We start from the raw sequence: 21,446 nt of genomic DNA, 5'->3' as shown, positions 1-21,446 counted from the left end.
AGTGGTTTAGATACACTGTCTAAAGGGCTCTATTTTTTCTCAATCTGTCTGAATGTCTGACCTCTTCAGTTTCTTGCCTCTTGCCCTGTCATCCTATACAATAAGTGAAAAAACATGCAAGTGCACTAAGTTGGCTGCAACATGTGGTTAGTTATATTGATTCATATGTCATTTTTTTCACAATTAATCCATTAATTGTTTCATCTGTAAGTTTCTTGACCTAAAGGAATCTTCTTGAAGTATCTTGTCTCGTTCAACCAGTGACTCAGTGACCCAAAAATGAGACGTAACATAACGTTAGAAACTTGAAAAAGTGTTGTCAAATAAAGGACCATTTCAGCAATATTAAAGTCAAGAATACTTGACTTTTAGTCCTGATTATGGGTCAAACTCTAAAAATGCTGAATCCTGCAGTTCCCACAATGCAACTCAATAGTACCTAGTTCCCATCTTCAAGTATAAGGTAGATTTTTCTGTCTTGTTTCAAGGGACTGACACATAAATCCGGGTTATTGTCAAGACCACCTAAACCCAGACCAAGTAATGACCAAGACCAGAGTGTATCAAAGCCGAGACAAGAACAGGAGTTTGAGGAGATGAGATCCAGTCAAGACCAAGACCAGAGTGAGTCCCACAGTGCATGCGACACTTATGATAAATGTCGAACATGCAAACCACAAACTGATCTGAAAGATCCACATTCCCATAAAAACACCCACAGAAAACAAATGAAGATTCCTCTTCATTCACCTCTTTTATTGTTATACTTTACTTATGCGTGTTTGTGTGTATGTACCATAAGAAAGGTACTGCCAAGGTCAAGTTTATGGAAGGAAACTTTCTTTGTTTTTCAAGAAATTTTCAAAAATTTTTTTTTTTTTGGAACAAGCAGTTGTGGTCTTGGTCAATCTTGAAATAAAATCCTGTTTGTCTGAGGCCGAGACAAGACGAAGTTAAAATGCAGTCAAGTCTGAGACCGAGACATTTAAAAAGTGGTTGAGACCAAGACCCATCTCGAGTATTACAACACAGTAAAGTATTAAGAATGATATTCCATCTTGTTTCAAGAGACTGAAACACACAAATTCTTGAAATAAGTTGCCGTCCACTGGCAGATTTGTTGACGCATTTGAAGAAAAAACTACTTTTAGGATTTAATGACGAAAAAAAAACTTAATGAGGGTGGACTCTTTTTGAGGTGCAAGTGTGTGTGTGTGTGTGTGTGTGTGTGTGTGTGTGTGTGTATGTGTGTGTGTATGTGTGTGGGCGTTGGTCGGGGTTGCAGCAGCAGCTTTGGGGATATCATATCAGATCGAACAACAAAAGAGGAGCGGGGGAGAGAAAGCTGTTTCCACATAAGCTGTTTTCATTCTTCTCCGCTTCCGGTCCAGTGGAACAGTTGATGAAGTTTAAATGAAGCAGAATTAGGAGATCAAGCAGACACAGGAGCTGCTGCTGATGGTATCTGCGAGGCCCCCCGCGCGTGGGGAATCGAACCGGGGGACAGCTGACCTGGATGAAATCAAGAGAAAGAGAACAGCGAAGGGAGAAAAAAAAGGGTGAAGGCAAAGAGGAGAAGGAGGAGGAGGAGGAGGGAGCTGAGTGAGATAAGGGGATGAAGTATCTCCTAAATGTGATAATCTCCAATCACCTCTAACATCAATTCTGCCAAGGCCTGGGTTAATGAGCTCACAGCCGATCAAGCGTTATGCACCGGCACCCCCGCCACCTCCCGGTTCTCCCTTTTCTCCCCCCTCGCTGTCGCTCTCATCATCATTGTTGTTCTTTTGATTTAATCCCTCTTACTTCAGCTGATTTGAGCAAGATGGGAGAGAGGGATGGAGGGAAGGGAAAAGCCTATTACCCAAGCTCCTCTGCTCTCAACTATCTAAATGCTAACGATGTGAGGGGGCGAGAGAGGGGAGAGGGAGAGGAGAGGAGAGGAAAATGATGATGGGAGGAAGAGACCGAGGGGAAATGGGAAAGAGAGCGCGAGCGTGTTGGCAGGAGAGGACAAGATGCAGCAGAGGGGGGCTAATCTGTTGTTGCTCTGGGTCTCCGGGAGCAGTTTGGTTATTTTGAAAGCAGGTTAGCTGAGGAGAAAGCAGCGGCGTCCCGTGTGCTGACCCTCCGTCCCAGAGGTCAAAGCACCTGATCTTGCCTCTTTACTTCCACTTGAGCAGTTTTGACACCCCAACATGTCCTGTCTTTGCTTATTTTACCTTCTTTCACTTCTTTATTGATTAAAACACAAGCTGCAAAGATAACGCTGCAGATGTGATTCGCTTTGGCTGGTGTAGTTGGTCGGAAAAGCCCGGGGTAAAAGCTGCAGGTCACCTTGAACTGAGAGTAATGTCTGTTTCGATCTGGTTCTCGGCAGAGCACCGGGGGACCGGGATTGTTTCGTTATGAGTTTTCTCTCCTCGCTCTGCCTTCTGAACAATTGTTTTCTTAGTTAGGCTTCTAGATACAGTACCCAGAGGCCCCAAAAACAACTGAGTAAATATTTGGCAATTGCTCGAGCTGAAATGATGATTATGAGCCAAGGTTTGGCACGACCACAGGATGCCGTGTCTGCGCCACCACAATTCAAACCCACCGCTTTAATTGGACTACAAATTCTCCAAAGAGAGCGCACGCAAGCCAGTGTTTCCCTTGTTTAATTTCGCTTTTTGTGAACTTTGCAATTACACGGCGGTAGGTAGCGAGGCACCTGTGTGTCGCGAATTAATTGCCTTGCAAGTTCACACGGCGGCTCTGCTAATTTACATGGCGATATGAGGGGAGAGAGACACGGCGCAATGTGCCACTCTTTCAACTGTAACAATCATTTTGATTTGTTTTCACTGCCTGGCACTCAAGCATTTCAATTCATCTCGAATACACAAGAACAATGGGAGGAATTTGCTCGAAACGCTCACACACGCATCGGGCTCGTTCACGTCTGCCTGAGAAGCACAGTCACTTATTCTGTGCATAACAACTCTCTACCCCTCAGATTCTCCTCTTTCAAGAGTCCCATTTGATTTCATATTGGCCAATGAAACAGTGGAGGGTGAGAGGCAAGTGAACAATCAATCTTTGTAATGTGATCCACGGATTGAGTGCGGTGAGTAAATGTTTGCACAGGCAGCCATCCAAGCTTGCAGTCAAACGAATTTTGCAGAAAAGGAATCTATCCAGGGCAGGCCTCTCTCTTTATCTCTCGCCTGCCCGACAGCAGCAGGGTATCAAGCACATTATATTCCAGCGCTCTGTGCATTTTTCATATAGGCTCGCCTTTTATGTTTTATGTACGCCAGCTCAGGGGAGAACAGCTGTGTGGGCGCCGCATCCTCTGTAAGTTTAGAGGGAGAGAGAGAACTCATTTCAGTGGGAGAAGTGGAGCAGAATGCCAAACGCAGCGAGCGCGGTACCTGCGAACAAACAGGAGCTGCAGACCAAGGCCTGCCTCAGCTATTACATTACCATAATACACGGAAACAACACCTCGCATGCTGTTACTGCAGTAATTTGAAAACAGATTGACAGGATTTACAAGTTCTCAGCTTATCTTCGCCGTGACCTCCGTGACCTCAATCTTCACTGTCAACTTTTGGAGTAAAATCAGATGCTGGAGGCTTATTCGCAGTTGTTGCAGACTTTTCCAGGATAATCTGGTATTATATATAATAATGGAAATTGATTTTTTTTTTCTCATGTTGCGTTTGATTTTTGTGGCGCTGTGTTTGGATCAAAAAAGAACAAAAAAAAAAAAATCTATAGTGTGATTTTATAATTGACCCTACTTGCTCCTTCATAGAGAGTTGATAAATCCCTCAGGCTTCTTGTGACTGTCAGCCTGTTGGATTATAATACACTGCGTATATGGAAGATACTGTGAACACAACAACAGCTGCGTTGTGATTTAGTGTAAAAGCCATCTCTACAAAATGTAACATTAACACTTTGACTTGCTGCTAAGACCAATCAAGGCTTATGAAAAACAAATGAAAAAAAACCCCACTAATATTATGTATAGTTAGATTTTATGGTCAAAATTGTTTTAAAGGTGTTTAAAATTCTTGTAGATGCAGTTTAAATGTCAGGTTTTTTGGCTTTACAACATGTTTGAGACGGAATATTTTTATAATGATTAAAAATCTAGAAAGCGTAGTCTATGTATTCTTTTAGGAAGAAAAAAATTTAATTACTTTTTTTTTACATAAGTGTATATAAAAATATTTTTGAAATGACTTAAAAATACTACTGTAGCTTTACAGGGTAGCAAAACATATATATTTATTTTATTTATTTATTTTTTAAAACTTTTTGTTAGATTTAAGCTATCAAATCTTTACAGTGACTGTCTTTAAAAGAATTTTATTGTGATGATTTTGGCCCCAGTCATTTGTTTAAAAATGCACAGACACTGTATTTCATTTTATTTTATTTTTTATTTTTTGCACCTCGCAAGTCCATCCAGCAAGTTCAGTTTGATACATATTTTTTTATCTGGCTGCACAGCAGTGGATACAGATAATTCCCAGTGATTTAGACGGTGGTTAAGCCCTTTTTTCATGACATTTCACTTGAGACTGGTCAAACCTGGGTGAGGAATCCTCTAACCTCAGAGACTGTCTCCTGACAGACAGCTCCTCTGCTGGAGACAGGAGGTGAAGGATTTTTGTTTGGAGGGACACACTGCCACCCAGTGTTACAGGCTGAGAGGCAGGAAGAGCTGAAGTTCACTCAAGTTTGTCCATTTCTCATACCAGCCGTTATCCTTCTCAGCATTAATGAGGCTGTTTGATGTAAGTGCAGTCCAGAGAAAAACTGATTATACGAAGTATCCACCACTGTGAGCTATTCAGTTACAGTGAAACAGAAGACTCAGGCAGCTTTTTTCTTACTGTTGTTCTTAAGAAATTAAATTATATCATTAAAATCTGAATAAATTCCTACATATCCATTCTTTTAAAAGATTATTTTTACACAAAGTGACCATTTGCGTAGCCGTTAATCATGGTGTTACCTTGAATTGATGAAGAAAAGTGAAGCCAGTGTACCTTAAAACTTCAATTTATAGCCCAGCTTTTATTTGCTTAAATGATTGAAGTCACCAGACTTATATTTGGGGCAGGTCTCTATGAGACTGGCTTTTGTAGCTTTTCACACAAAACTGTTGCTCAGCAAAGATTGAAATACAAAGTATTTTTTTTTAACTCTTTGAGACCTGGGCTTTTCTAAAAAAAAAATAAATAAATAAATAAAAATAAAAAATAAAAAACATCGGTAGAGGGTAATGAGCAACAAAAGAAGAAATAACCCAGAAGTTAGCAAGAAATCTGTGAAAAGCGCAAAAAAAAAATTACGTGAAATTCGCCACTGCTTTGTTCTGGAATTGTCACATCTATACTGATTGACCCATCAGGTCATATTTTCTGTACATTACACCCAATATCATGACCAATGCTGAAGATTTTCAACAAATTTTAGAGAAGGCCGGGGGACAGATGTTCAGTTATATTCTTATAATGGCAATAATGAAATTTAATCTAATGAAAATCTAAAACTTGGCGTAATTATCATCGTAATACCAGAATCTCATGCTTTCAAAGTTATACTGTTTTGTCGAAGTTTCAGTCATTAATGTGCCATTCAGAAAAAAAAAAAAAAAACGGGAACTGCTGCATCTCACCACTGCATTCCTACATTCAGAATGACATTTGTTGGCCCTGTAGAGAAATAACAGCTGGGAACAAGGTGATATACTTTATATGGATTGTTGTGGACAGTTATTATTCATGGAGAAATGATGAATTCGTATGTTGGCTGCCGTATATCAGTCCACAAACTTTTTCTAAAGCATCACCTGCAGAATGATGCATCTGACACCATCTACTTATCAGTATTATTTACATATACACAACCTCACAATTGTCTACAATGGAGTGATAATATATTATTATATTATTATGGTGATAGTAGAATGAAACCTGGTGCAAACAAACCTCAGTGTCCTGCTGTCAGCCTGTTTCTGTTTTCAATGAAACAGGAGTTCTGTTTTATACTCCTTACACTCTGATATAAAAACAATATAACTCTGTTTATAAAAAGTTATTTGTATTTTCCTTTTAATTACTCTGGATCAGGGGTTTACCAATTATCAGGGCCAATACCTTTATCGATTATTAGTATTTAAAGAGACTTATAACCAATATTTGGAATCGATATGCATTTACAATGACAATGGAAATATTTCTGTCAAACTCCAACACAAAACTTTGTTTAAATGCTTTTAGCAAATGTTTAATCAAAACTGAAACTTTTAACATCATATATGGTAAGTTCCCAGCAACTGCAAATTTAAGTAAAAACTGAAAAAATAAAAAAAGCTCCCTGAGGTTTTACAAAGTAAAAGTTCCTCCCATGCTGATCGTTGTGTGTATTGCAGACTGCCTTCCCTGGTGTTGGTTGAGTGTAATACACACACATTTTCATTAATTAATTTTATCAGCGATCATTAAAATAAAACACTGACACAGATAATATAGTAATAATATAATATATTACTTATAGTTGCACCATAAACACAGAGTTAAATGGAACCACCTCAGTGACCACCTGAGGTCCATTATCCTGTTACTTATCAAACATCTAGATGCATGCAAGATTTCCACAGAAAACAAGGCCCACAGTGACATCAGTTTTCACATTTACAGAAACATGATAAGCTGGCAAGATGCACTCGTTGTCTGTTTTTGGATCAACGCCACAGAATTGATATTTAGATGCTTATTTGATTTAGTTTGAGCCAATCTGCCAAAATCTTTCCAGTGCTGTATCTGTTTTTACATGTGCCACTTGCATCGATATGCGTGTAGACCTGAAGTAATAACTTGCAATCTAGTATTGATTGCATTACTTTGACACATTAAAGTGGCTGATGTGAGCCATATCTGTGCATCTTAGTGGGCAGCACAGACTATTTTGCTTTTAATTGATTCTTTTGTTCACCTCAGTCCCCATCAGCATGAGGCTGAGCCTCCATTATTGACCGCGAAAAGAAGGAGCGATGGAGAAATGGACAGATAGAGCGTGAAGAGAGATAGTTAGGGATGGGGAGAGATAACGAGGAGGGCAAAGTACCCTGTAGGATTAGTAAAAAGGGTGGATAATAGGGAGCAAGTGTGACCGCAGATACAGTAGCCTATCAAGTGAGAGTGAAAAATGGGGGCAGGATTGGAGATGAGTGAATCATACACTGTAACTTATCCTCCCAGTTCACCAGAGACCAGAGAAACGTCGGTTTGTAGAAGCAGGGATGGCAGGCTCCAGGTAGCCGCGGGGAGAGGAGAGGGCATTTTTTCACGCTTGAGAGGGTCTGCGCTGTACCTAACTGGCCACACTGGCCACCAGTCCTGTACACTGGTCCCAGCTTGGTGCTTTGTCAATGTGCTGTGACTAATCCAGGAGGGGTCCCGCATTTTCTCTCACCCTAATTAAAAGAGGATTAGATGGGATGGAGCTTCTAGGCCACTCCAACATGCAGAGCCACCACCGTCCCTTTGCTTTCCCAGGATAATCACACTTACTGGAATTGCCTGGATTTTCTGTGCAGGCCGCCACCTGAACTCCACCAGCGGCTCCGCCACTAAAGAGTTGGTGCTGAGAATGAAGGGGCCTACAAATATGGATTGGCCAATAAATGAATAAATAAATTAAACAAAGCCACTGTAGCAGTTTCCACAGCGTTTGTCTACTTACATACCCCGAATCTGCCTCTAATGTTGTATGTCACAATTAATAATCATAAAATTGAATGCTGATGGTTTTAGCTCCACTATTTTTTTTATCATAATGTGTGCATGAGCTGTGGGGATATCAGAAGTTATTTAAATTGCAGTTGTCTGTATATTGTTTATTTTATTTTTTCTTCAAGCCAGGTAACAATTTCATCTAGGGAAACTCCTACCAGTGCGTTACAATAAATGGCAATTTTTAGTCGTTGTTTAAAAGAAGAACTATAAATGTAAACTGAAGAAAAAAAGCACAAAGTTAACCATAACTTGAGGATGAACTGAGTAAACAGACCGATCAACCCACTGGCATTTTTTCTCAGCACATTAAAAAAAAGGCGTGACTGGTGCACTTGTGGGTAATTTTTGCCCAGCGTGCAGACTTCTAGGCAGCACGACCGGGCCCAGCCTTCTGGGTAAACGCATTCAGAATACACAGAAGACACCTGTGGTCACTGTGGCTGGATTTTCATCCAAATACTTACCAATTTTGAAGTAAGATTTTTTTGTCTATGATGAATGAAAAAGAACTGAAAAGAAAAAACACAAACCCCTTTTCATCAACAAAGAAATTACTCAAAAATAACATAAATTGGACAAATGACAAAGTTTTTCTGTAGGCTGATGTGGAAATAAGCATCACCCTGTTTCCCTCGTCAGAAAGTCAATGTGGTTTTTCTACTGTTTTTTTTATTATTGCAGAAAGATGATATGAACCATTTATGATTATCTTCACAAATGAACACCACTTTTATGAGTACTGAAGTGTAAATGCAATCAATAATTGCTACATAGAGCTTTTCTACATTATGTTAGTCTTTATTGCATGCTTTATATCTGCACCCCTTTAACTTTGTAAATCCTGCTCAACAGTTTCCCTCAGGATCAATAAAGTTATATTTTAACTTTTATCTTATTTTAATCTTATCTTAGTTGCATGACTCAACGTCAGCCTCAGCAAAACATAAAAACACATAAAAATGTCAAAGTTGACAAGTGGAATAATCACCGATATAAATTAATGTCGTACAGAACAAAATTTGAAAGTCTCTTCAGGTTGTGTTCACTACAGACCTCAATTCAGATATCTAACAAAAAACCCCATTGAGACAAGTAAACTGCGAGTGCTGAAATGCTTACTCATTTCCAGGTTTTAAGACTGTTTCCCTCACCACCCTAATGTGAGTCCCATGACCAAAGGCTCATTGTGTTCTCAAGGCTTTTTGTTGACACTTCAAATAAATCTGTGTTTGCTTTTGTTTTCATTTTCTCAGCAATAATGAAGTACCGTATTATGTCTAGCACTGTCCAGTACATGTCCTTATATAGCCACTTTTAAGTCTTCAAAGCTCTTTATTTACACAAGTCAAGTGACAAACCAAAAAGCACCTAATTTGCCACATTTGGTGAGGTTTTTTTTAAACTTGCTGTTTTTAAACAGGCTTGGCACCAGGTTGTTTGAAAGTTTATTGGTTGAGGCTGCTTTCAGCTGTTAACTGAGTCTGCACAGTGGCCAAAAATAGCCAGCTGAGATTAGATAGTTTAAAGTTTTGACAAATTTAGATACCAGCTGTCACAGAGAAGATAAGTCTCAGAAAGCCGCAGCGTTAGTATCTGAGGAATCCCTTAAAAATGGACCTTTGGGGCCCCGACCTCATCAGTAGGTTAATGCTCGGTGTAGACTGCAGAGTATTTTCAAGCTGATATGCAGATTGAATTGTCCGTCAGTTGACTTGTGGACATAATCATCCAGATTATTACAAATTAAACATGTGAGATGTATTTTTTCCACTTGATGTTTCTGTCAGAGGTATTATGCAGGACAGTATTTTATTGTGTGGTATCAACAATTTTACTAAAGCAAAGGATCCATATACTTTCTCTACAACTAACACTTAGACTTTAAATGCAAAACTAACTTGTAACAGAGTATTTATATTTCTATTTTTTTTTGTAAGTAAAAGATTTGAGTACTTTTTTTCACCACTGTCATCACCTAAAGGACTGTTTTTTACTTATCAGAGGATGGGAGTGGCTGGGTTGTGATTTTTTAAATTAGTATTATTTTGACCATTTGCACAGTATACAAAAACAAAATGCAGAGGATATGGCAGTTCAGATATGGGGAGGCAATGAGACAGGTATTATAGGCTTTTCTGAAAAGGTAGGTTTTGACTTTATTTTGGAATAGAATAGAATAGAAATACTTTATTAATCCCGTGAGTGAAATTGTTTTGTTAAAGCAGCAAATAAGAGAGCAGCAACTGAATAAAATATTCGTTAAAACGGCAAAATAATGCAAATATACATACAAAGGAAGGCACTTAAGATAGAATAAAATAGAATAAAATGATAGTAATATATAATTGCAATATAAAAGAAAAAAATGTGCAAATAAGTGCAAAAGTGAAGAAATAAGTGGAGTGAGTTGCTATCTATCTAACATAAATAACAAACAGTCCCTAAAAAAGCATCAATAGCAAAAGATCGGATTACATGAGGGTAACTGTCGCCCTTTGGTTGGTGGATTGTTATTTTTTAGAAATGCACTATCTAGAGAAAGTTTTAAAGGAGCTGGGATAGTTTAAGCTGCATTTGAATAACCTGCCTTCCCTCTGCCTCACAGCACCTACAAGTCACAGCGCAGGGTACAGTCGTACCACGCCCTCAGCAGCAGGCAGCAGTTTGGGTTTACGGTCACTACCAGTAAACACAGGCGAAACTGACGTCGTTAACACATTTTATTTGACTTTTAATCATGGATCGATACAACGAGGACGTTGCAATGAAAGAAACCAGGAGAAGAGAGCGTCAATCAGGTAAGACTTCATCGCTAAAGCGCTGAAGTGTGTTATTATTTGGGGGGGCGTTTTACCACAAACGGCATCTCAAGTATTAACTCAGCGGTAGCAAAGCGAAAGCGTGTTATTTGACTCGTCTGTTGATGGTTCACAGCGTAGAAATGCGTGTATACATGTCGAGAAAAAAAACTGAAAATCATTAAACGTTAGCAGTTAGCTCATGATAGCTAGTCGAACAACGGAAAGCTAACGTATGTTAGCATGCTCCACTCACCAGCTAACGATAGTAACGTTTGATAACGCGCGTCCACGGCAGCGTGCCCTTTTTATCTAAAATTCACCGATATTAAACAAATATTTATTAACGGTGTGATGTTATAACAATGATTGTGCTGTAAATGAACTCAGCCTTTTGAACGGTGCGGTTGTGCACCCGTTAGCTTTGTATTTGTTATTATTGATAACTTTTAAAAGATAGCTGACGCCCTTTAGGTGGAAAATCAGTTTACAGCTTTAAATAACAGGTTAGTTGGTGTTTTGCGTGTTTAGGAATTGACTGCTAACCCAGCTGAAGCTGAAATGAACTGGATTTATCCTGCAGGGTGGGGTCAGCTTGTGGATCTCTTTGCTAATCAGTATCGATTATCTGAGTGATGTAAGGGACATCAGCGACAAAGCAGCATCAGCAACAGTCCAGGCCGATCACTGACATTATGGCAGCCAGCTGCCTGAACCTGACAGTGCTGTGCAAAAGTCTCAGGCCACCTTAACCCTTCAAAAACAAGTGCGATATTACTTTTCTCTCAGACGCATTTAAACCTTTCCCCTGAAACTGAAGGGATTTCTTGCAAAAATGTGAAGAAAAACAGCAATAAGCAACATGGTAAGAAATGTACCACAAATTGCATTTGAAAGTATTTTTAAAAAATACTTTCAAATGAAAAAAAAGAGGGATAATGTATTTAGAGTTATCATAATTACATATTTAAAATTATGTTACAGAATTATCAGAGTTTTCAAAGCCAGGTCTTGTTTGCTTTTTTATATATATAATTTGAGATAATTTTCTTGTGCTTCTTACTATAAATTTCTGTTTTTTGGGGGGTCATTTCTTCTGTGTTTGCTCATTGTCTTTTTCCCATGTTTTTAAAGAATTAAAGCCAATTTGCTCAGGTTTCAAAGGGTTAAACTTTGTTATTTTAGCAATGTTACAATGACCATACATATTAATTTCTCAGTAGTCTCTTTACTAAAATAATACAATCATAACATGTAGGAAATATGTACATAATATTAAAAATGCAAATATTTCAGAGAAAAAATCAACAGGCTAAAGTTACAAAAATTTAGTTTGACCTCCTTTTCTACTAAGCATGTCTTGAACTCTCTTGGGCAGATGACATGAGATTTTAAAATACAAATTATCTGGTGTTTTTACATCAGGTTGCCTTCAAGATGTGTCCAAAAATCAATAGATTGTTTGCGCTACCTTTTGTTTGTTTGTAGGATTCCATGTTTTACACTAAATATTGACTTCAGTCTGAAGAAGCCACTTTATTCTGACCTTTATGGTGTTTCAAAGCCTTGCACTTCTTCTCGGTTGTAATTTTTTTATCTTAATAAACAGACTGAGAAATGAATAAACTGTATATCCACATTAAAACTTTGCTAATACAACAAGTCTATGGTGGCCTAAGACTTTTGCACAGTACTGTGTGTTTATGAAGTATTTATACCAAACATCTGTTAGTTACTAACTATACAGTCGTGTCTAAGTACTGTTAAGATGCTGTAAGTTGTTCAGGTGCGTTCTGACATCTAACTTTGTCTGTAGGTTCAGCTACCCGTGCATTACATGATGTTGAAGGTACGGATCGCCTTCAGTGACTGGATGCATGTTATTGTCTAATTTTCAGTGGACTAAATGCATCAGGCAGGGCGGATGATGTGGCTTTTTGTGTTAAATGTGTACATTTACAGGCTGGATGTGACATTAAAGGGGCAGTGTGAAGAATTTAGTGAATCTAGCTGTTAGCAGCAGAAACTTAATCCATGTGCCAACGCTTACGATTTCCTCTGTGTTCATAGCTCAGGAACGGGAACTGAGTTATCTGTAGAGGTCTCCTCCTCTCAAAAACAAACAAACTTAATGTTTTAATACAGAAAAACATTTTTTCTTCAGCCCTTTTACAATGCCTGTCAAAGGCGGGAATGTGACGCTATTAAAGGTACCATTGCAGAAAAGGGGTATGGAGTTGTCTCGTCTCTAAGCTGGAAGCAGAGGTTTTACCAGCCCAGAATCCACGCCCGTGTGAAAGGGACAGCTGACAGCGCAGGAACATGGACGGCTGGGGGCCCTATAGCACGATCTCTGTGTAAAAAGGGCTTCTGATTATGTAAGATCCAGATGAGTAGTACATTGGCCGACATTAAAATGCAAATGGACCTTTCTAGAGCCAGTGTTTGTTTGTTTGTTTTGGCCTCATGTAGAAACGTCGCAACGCGACATGGCAGACTCCGTTGACGAGGACCCGCTCCCTATGTAGGCATAAACTGCTCAAAGATGACAAAAACACAAATTCTACACACTGGACCTTTAAACGTACCTGGCTAACCATACATATAACAATAGGTGGGTGTGCAGCGATAGTTGAAAGCTTCTCTGACGCATGATTTTTTTTAGAAATGTTTGTCTTTAGCAAGCGTATATGCAGAGCGGCATCTGAAAGAACTTGCTTTAACAACAGCTGCTTGCAAATGTAATAAATTCAGTGTATATTAATATGATCCTACAGAGGATTTGAACCAGCTGAATTTATTTCTGTTTCCATTTTTCTGCTTTTCTTCAGCTTTAGAGGATTCAGACTCTGACATCGGCTTGTGTGGCTGGCTGTTGGTTGCGCTCTCCATTCTTCTCATGCTGGTTACTCTGCCACTCTCCATATGGATGTGCATTAAGGTCAGCTGCTGGTCAAATCCACTGTTTGTTTTTCACCTAACAATCAAAGCTAGCTGTTATAGAAGAGTAAATGACAGAGGATGGGCTGCTCTGTTTATTCAGTGATTTGAAAAATTGAAGGTTTGTACTTTGGTGTCATCCTCTATATTGTATGTATTTACTTGACAGCCACTATTTGGCTTTTCCTTCATTAAAAGTTATCCTCAGTGAGCAGGGTGATTGCTCTGTGCTTTCTCGACATCCACTTTCATCTGCAGGATGTCAAAAAAGAGAAACAACAGACTCGTATGCAATCCATTTATGTGGTTTGTCTCTGTCCACAGATTGTGAAGGAATACGAGCGAGCCATTATCTTTCGCCTCGGGCGCATTTTGCGAGGAGGCGCCAAAGGTCCAGGTCAGAAATGTTTTTTTTACACCAGCATTTACTCTCTCCACATTCTCAGATCTTTTATTAAAATGTTCTTCCAGCAGATCCAGATGTCTGTATGTCCCTATGGATTGTTTTACTGTCATCTACATCACAGTTGTAACAAACCAAGCCACAAATAAGTTCAGAGCCTAAAAGATAATGTAAACTCTGTGACAAAAAGATTTGAACATGCATATTTTTTGTAACATTTGATACTAAGAGAAATAACTTCCTAAAATTAAAATGACTACGGTACCAGTTGTTGCTGTTCAGGTTCAGGTTTAGGTTTTCTGCTTTCCTGAAATGCAAAGTTGCATTGCACTGTATCTTGTTCAGATTGTGGACTTCCTTTTTCTTTATCATATCAATTCGTTTTGAGATACAGATATTCTTAGTGCATTACTCTGTTGCACAGTCTTTTTGGGCCTTCATCTTTAATGCAGTTAATTCAATTAGACGTTTGGCTCTGCACTCCAGCAAACCGCCCCCTCCACCCTGTCAGCGACTGATTTAACAATGCAGACTCTTGGTACTTTCCCTGCAGACTCTCTGCAAAGCTTTTACTGCAGCCATTTCACTCCTGTTTCGGGGGCTTTATGACTTTAGTTTAGTGGTGAGACATGTGATCAGCTAGATTGTGGTTGTTTGGACTTTTCAGTCTTTCCACTGTTTGACCTTAAAAAACTCTGCAGTTGCTGCCTTGTCAGTATGTTTAGGAATTTTTGTATTAAAATTAAGGGGGATTCCTAAAAATAAAGTCCACACATTCCACTCAATATGAATATATATACTCTTAACCATCGTTACAGCCGAAAGTTAGCCTGTTAACTTTATAGTCATTTAAGTTTGGGAGTTGGCGCACAAAGCCAAACTATAGTAAATGTATCACTGTCTAAACTCGTAAAGGCTTTGCTTGTTTATCAGAAAGGAAATTTTAACTATAGCCTTGGATTGCTGTCAAGTGTATCGCTATATTGATTGCTTTCATCTTGTAGCACTTTGACATTTGTTCCAAATGTAAAGTGCATTACAAATAACATCTATTATTATTTATTTATTTATTTAAGAAATTACCTAAAAAAAAAAATAATAAAAAATTAAAAAGAAATAACAGTTTTAAAAGTGCTTAAAAATTCTAACAAATCCATAATAGAATTTTAAATATAAAATTGTAAAAATTATAAATTTATTTTTTCCCTAGCTTTTTTTTCTTCTTTCTCTAGACATTTTACTTTAGCTTTTAATAAAAAAATGTCAAGATCGACTAACTTTTTACATTTTGTGGAACATTTAATAACAAATTGCTCACTAACTTTCTTGAAAGTTTTTAAATGAAATCGCACCAATTTGCTCAGAGTTTAACGGTTCAAATACTTGTGAGAGGTGTCTTAAAGCAGCACAAGAAAAGCGATTTCACTCCAGTTTTCAAAGGGTTAAAACCTCAGGAAAATGTGTATGTTGGCATGGTAATGCATCAGTGTGGACTTAAAATGGTTTGAGGTTTAAGTGGATATGTTGGTCTTTAGTGGGTGGTTAGGAAATATAAAATTCCCCTCCCCCACGTAAATTGGTTAGAACGGATGCAGTGTAAAAGTTAAGATAGAAATAGACCGTAAGGAGTTGACATTCTGCTGAGCAGGCTCACAAAAAGTCAAGTCCATGATAACAACAACAATGCAAATTAAAAATGGACTAATATGTTGGCCTAACAATGACATAATGTCATGGTCATGACATGGTGCCGCCATACGTCTGGCAATCCTGCTGCACATGTGTCTGTTCAAGGTCTGTTCTCAGAGATGTGACTCCTGTTTTAAAATGCAGTGGATTTGTTTAAGTAAAAAAAAATAGACTCCCTCGAGGTGTAATTTGCATACATCTCATAACTCACTGTCTCTTCATCTTTGATTTCTTGTTTTACGGGATCTAAAAACCAGGCTGTGTCCTCTCAAAATGCTGAAATGTGACTCCTCAGAGTGCCAGGGGACTCCATTGATGACGGCGTGGTGTAATTATAGCTCTCTGCCAGCAAACTTCTCATTCCTTAGGAGCCAATGCCAAAGTTGAATTTAGCATTTGGTTTCCCACAATGCCCCTCACTCTCATAATCTGGCTCCTTCTCCATCTACAACAGCTGTTATACAATAGTGACTTAGAGCATTTCCCTGTGTATTTAGTTTGAAACAGACTCGCAGGGATAGTTTGTCATAAAATGAAGAGGCTGTGTTTGTGGAACATTTTGCGTCTGTATACACTTCTGCCGCGCACGAAGGTTTTTATTGAAAGCAGACCTTTTTCTCAGCGTGCTTATCAGTGGAACTTTCCACTGCATCACAAGCTGCTTTACAGAGTTTGTGTGAGAGTAAACGAGGCCTCTGAACTTATCCGACAGGATCTATGATTGTTGAGAAAGCTGTAAATGCCGTTGAGCCCGCTGCTGTCTTACTTTCCCACTGCTGAACAGATGGTTGCGTTTTAACATTTAAACACAATATCCTGACAGGAAATGCAGCCCACTCGTCTCTCACTGGTGTGGCGTTAATGTTTGCTAAATGGTTGCACACCTAGCACATGTCTGATTCGCTCAGGCACATGCCACGTATTGTTTAATGCACTAATTCAATCATTGTGACTTGAAACGGGCTTATGAAAGCTGCAAAATCCACAGCTTTGCCTCGCTGTCAGCACAGCTGCAGCCTGATACAGAGAGCTTGACTTGGCCTCCTGCCAGACTTTCATTCATCGCGGTGTTTTCAAACATTTGTGAAGACGCTTCCTCATTATTGTGTTTACAGTGGCTTTAGTCTTTGTTAAAACTGTTTGCGTTCTTGTGATTCCACAGGGCTGTTCTTCATCTTGCCGTGCACTGACAGCTTTATTAACGTGGACATGCGCACCATCACCTTCGACATCCCACCGCAAGAGGTATGACACGCACACTTCCAGCTACATTAAACAAATGCTTTGTCACATCCGTAGAAATTCAGAGGACATCAAAAATGCACCCTTCAACAAATAAAACAACATGAATCATTTGAAAATTTCCCTTGAACTTCACTAAAATATCTTTTATTTCATGTGTTCAATCACAGGTTTTGACTAAAGACTCTGTGACAGTGAGCGTTGATGGTGTGGTGTACTACCGCGTCCAGAATGCTACACTGGCTGTGGCTAACATCACCAACGCAGATGCTGCTACGCGACTGCTGGCCCAGACCACCCTGAGGAACGTCCTGGGCACCAAGAACCTGGCAGAGATCCTGTCTGACCGCGAGGAAATTGCACACAGTATGCAGGTAAAGTACAGAAGCCGCTATACACACCGTTAGCTGGCATTTTGATCCAAAACAAAAAGCTAGCACTGACATGCTTCCCTGAATGTACGTGCTACTGCCGTCACTTTATATTTGAAATTCTCGTTTTGTTTCAGATGTGGTAAAAAGTTAAATATTCAAACTGTTCCCAAGCTGTTTGAATTCAAAATTTAGAGTCTATAAAGGAAACAGACAGTTTGAAGTAGTTTTCCATGTGGTCCTGCTAAGGTGGCTCTTAAAATATACTATTTATATGACTTATTGTATTTTCCCTAATTTTATAATAATAGTGATGATGATGATAATAATGATTATTATTATTATTATTATTATTATTATGAAAATCTGATGCACAGCTCAAATTTTACATTATTTTAAACAATATGCAGACACATTTATGTAGTTAGTAAAAATCAATGTAGGTAAAATTATGTGATTCAAATAACACAAACTGACTGTAGAGAAAACAGAGTGCGAGAATACAGTTCCACTTTGCTTCGAGCCAATTTGACTGGACTCTCAGCGAGTTAAACTAACAAACTGCAGTTAAAACATGTCCCTGCTGTAAACCAAGATAGCATTAGGTCACCTTGTGTTTCATGTAGAGCGCAGCTGTTACTTTGCTGTAGAGTTCAATTATTTATTCATTCATTAAACTTTAACTTTCAGTTTAGGCTCAGCTTCTGTAAGTGATTAGAGATTTTTTTTCTGATGTAAACAGAGTCAGAGGTTCATCAGCCGTCAGTCGGAAGAACATTAATGTTAAATATACTGTATGTCTTCAGCATACTGAACACCAGTAGTTTTTTAAATTGATATTATGAGGATTTCTCCACACCAGCATTTACAGTTCACTGTTCCCATTGAAAACACAATAGGAAATGGTTAAATTTCATTCTTCTCCTCATAAATTGTACTGGGAGTTTGCATTTAGAAAATTGAGCATTGTCGCCATCATCTGGCACAGACTGGGTTAAATTGGTATGACGTTTGGACATCACCATCTGTCTGAATATATGTAATATGTAATAAAAATAAATACAGAAGATATCTCTCTGGTTCAGTAATCAGACCACTGTAGAAATATAATACAGTGATTTCTTAAATGGCATCAGCTGTGAACCAACAGTGACTCCTCTGCTGCTGCATTAAGAGTCTTGGTCTAATCACTTTTCAGTAGTATAAAGCATAAACACAGAGGCCTTTATAGACAAATCAACGAGCATGCAGCGCGGAGCATAGCCTCAAACGTTTAAATATTTGCTCTCACAGTGGGAGGCTTTCTCTCTTTCAATTAAAAACAACAAGAACAAATCAAAGGAAAAGACACCAATCTGTTTTTATGGTTACAAGGTGCTGATCTGAAAACATCTTGTATGAAATGTAAAAAATAAGACAAGTAATCTATTTCTTGTTCATCATTTACTGCTCGTTTTCAACAATATAACTGTAGGTGTGAAAAAGCTGCGAAACCAAGGTTTGCACACTTGTGAAAAGCGTCTGAACGCACAGCAAGAAACGTTATGTCGATCCAGGTTTCAAGGGTTAACATAAGCTGTGGTTTAAATGTGATTTCTTTCTGGGAGAGAGAAAAATGCACTCAGGTTGAGCTCCATCTGCTGGACACATTGAAAAATGCAGGATGATGGCTTTGGCTCGGTCTCTGAGAGAAGGAACTTGTGTTCTGACAGTAGGGATGTTCCCAACGACTAATGTCGCTGACGTTTAAACCAAAGTTTAAAGTTACATCAGTAGACTAGACTAAAATTTTGAAAACACTCAAAAAGCCAGAAAAATGAACCCAATTTAATCTGTAAGGTTATACAGTGGTCTGAAAAAAATATTCTAAGAGCTGTTGGAAACTGTCAGTCCCAAGTAATAAAGTTGTGTATCAGATGTTGCTGACGTGTCTGGCACTTTGAACTTTGCACATTATAACACAAAACACGTTAACTCACAAAAAATAATGCAACTCTGTCTTGCATGAGTGACCCACTGCGACAAGTCTAAGCACCTCTTTCATAGCTCAGTAAGAAGACGCCCAGCTGGCGTCTTTGTGTGTTTTTGTGGGTATGAAGGGCAGAGAGAGAGAGAGAGAGACATTGTTAATCAGAGCTGCAGATTAGTCTCCTACGCTGATCTAAACTCCAGTTTTCACTTGGGTGTCTTAATAATGAATTTAACTGGCTGGTATTTTGGTGCAGACTAGCGTGGATAGCAACATTTATGGACTAGTGGACTAATGGCTCACATTCCTCGTCGCCAGTTTCTGTCAAATGCAGACAAAATCAGATATTTCAACAGAGGCTCCAGAAACCGCAGTAAACATGTAAACACTTGTGTCTCTGTGTCTTCTTCAGTCCTCTCTGGATGATGCTACAGACGACTGGGGGATCAAGGTGGAGCGTGTGGAGATTAAAGATGTCAAGCTGCCCCTTCAGCTCCAGAGAGCCATGGCTGCCGAGGCCGAGGCCAGCCGTGAGGCCAGAGCCAAGGTAAGGAGGCTCAGTTTGAAGAAGCAGCACTGATTTACACGAACACCAGTGTTCATTAAATACTGCCGATCCTTAAGAAGTCTTATGTCATTGAACCCATTAATCTAAAATTAAGGCCTTAATTGGTATTAAAATGTCATAAATCAGTCTTTTAGGAGTCTTAAAAATGCTAAGACATAAGGAGCAGGATTTTTAGGGCTTGTTTTTCTTACACTGCATGGCAATAGCTCAAAATAATGTGTAACTTTTTTCTCTTGCATTAACATCACCAAAAAGTCATGTTTTGTGTCACTATAAATAATTTGCAAAATTCTCCTGTATCTCAAGTTATTGTTTTTTTTTCCCCTTCAGTTTTGGCTTCTGTAAATTGATCTTTAATTGAATTACCGGTGGCTTTAAAAAGGTCTTAAAATGTGTTAAATCCCACTCTCTTGAAGCTGTAGGCACACTGTAAATATTTTTAAATATTAATATTGATTTCATGCAGACATCCCTCATCCTCTGTCTCCTGTTCTCTTCTGAAGGTGATTGCAGCAGAGGGAGAGATGAACGCATCGCGGGCGCTGAAGGAGGCCTCCCTGGTGATCGCCGAGTCTCCCTCTGCCCTGCAGCTGCGTTACCTTCAGACCCTCAACACCATCGCCGCAGAGAAGAACTCCACCATCATTTTCCCGCTGCCGCTGGAGATGATGCAGGCCTTCATGAAATAATGAGGAGTCTCAGAACACATGGTTCACATGTACATCACTCACACACACACACACACACACACACACACACACACACACACTAAGGCCTCTGTCTTTGTTTGTACCATCAGTGCTAAATTGTGCTTGTGGCTAATGATGCACCGAGCTGTACTTAAAGTACAGTTTTTGTGAGTCCCCAGCTTTTATTGCCTCGCGTTTGTTGCATTTGGAAACATCTTAACTGCAACTGTGTGAGAGGAAATAACCTGCAGTTTTTTATTTCTGTTTTTGGTTCTGCTAAACTGTAGAAATCAGGCGAGCTTCTCTGGCTGTAACTTCTTATCAGCTGTTTTACAAATAATTTAAAGGAAAGTGCCTGCTGGATATGTGGCCTTACACACACACACACACACACACACACACACAGACACACCTGTACATCTAGTACCTTCTGATATTGTGGCAAAACTGAATTCACTGCCATTATATTTAAAATGCTCTGATCATTTTATTTGTAAGTATACTTATAAAATAATACTTACATTAATTTTTAATTTGTAAAATCCATCTGCCATTGAATGTTTTTGCTCAATTTTAGTACAAATCTCATTCCAATATCAGCATTAAACTGAAATTGTTTGTTACTGTACAGCATGGTATTCACATGACAGCCTGGGATAGGGTGTCGGGTGGCCAGCCAAACATGAAAATACATTTATTTGATTTCATAGATATTTATTTCGAACATACACCACCCAAAAAAAAAAAAAAAAAAAAAAAACAGAAAAAGATCAAAATTAAACAAAATGGCAGTAACAGAAATGGATGATAATTTATACACAAGCAACAAGGAGTTAAATCTTACATGTTTGAAAAAGAGTATGAGGAAGTATTAACATATTATTTCCTACCCTTTCTCAGCTATTCAAGAATTAATTAATTTGGGAACTTCATCTTTAACACATGTACATACACTTACATATTTACACACACACA

General features: G+C 38.7%; 1 protein-coding gene across 2 annotated transcripts; it reads left to right on the top strand.

Annotated features, from left to right (window-relative positions):
- Positions 1–10,457: 10,457 nt before the first annotated feature.
- On the top strand, positions 10,458–20,746 carry stom (stomatin). Of its 2 annotated transcripts, XM_042509881.1 has the most exons (8): positions 10,458–10,600; positions 12,417–12,449; positions 13,432–13,541; positions 13,865–13,937; positions 16,795–16,877; positions 17,045–17,248; positions 19,627–19,761; positions 20,286–20,746. In XM_042509881.1, exons 1-8 carry the CDS (start codon positions 10,540–10,542, stop codon positions 20,469–20,471), a joined length of 885 nt encoding a protein of 294 aa, XP_042365815.1. In that variant the 5' UTR covers positions 10,458–10,539; the 3' UTR covers positions 20,472–20,746. The 2 variants fall into 2 exon arrangements, with proteins under 2 accessions (XP_042365815.1, XP_042365816.1); XM_042509882.1 differs by lacking the exon at positions 12,417–12,449.
- Positions 20,747–21,446: the final 700 nt, after the last annotated feature.

The sequence above is a fragment of the Plectropomus leopardus genome, chromosome 20 (assembly GCF_008729295.1).
Source record: "Plectropomus leopardus isolate mb chromosome 20, YSFRI_Pleo_2.0, whole genome shotgun sequence".
NCBI lineage: Eukaryota > Metazoa > Chordata > Actinopteri > Perciformes > Serranidae > Plectropomus > Plectropomus leopardus.
Note: the sequence above shows the minus strand (reverse complement) of the source record. Positions and strands in the feature narration are given on the sequence as shown.

Excerpts from the sequence above, each read along its gene's own strand:
- stom (XM_042509881.1), top strand. The coding sequence starts at position 10,540 with ATGGATCGATACAACGAGGACGTTGCAATGAAAGAAACCAGGAGAAGA. Across the intron at positions 10,601-12,416 it reads GAGAAGAGAGCGTCAATCAG|GTTCAGCTACCCGTGCATTA; the intron begins GTAAGACTTCAT and ends CTTTGTCTGTAG. Across the intron at positions 13,938-16,794 it reads AGGAGGCGCCAAAGGTCCAG|GGCTGTTCTTCATCTTGCCG; the intron begins GTCAGAAATGTT and ends GTGATTCCACAG.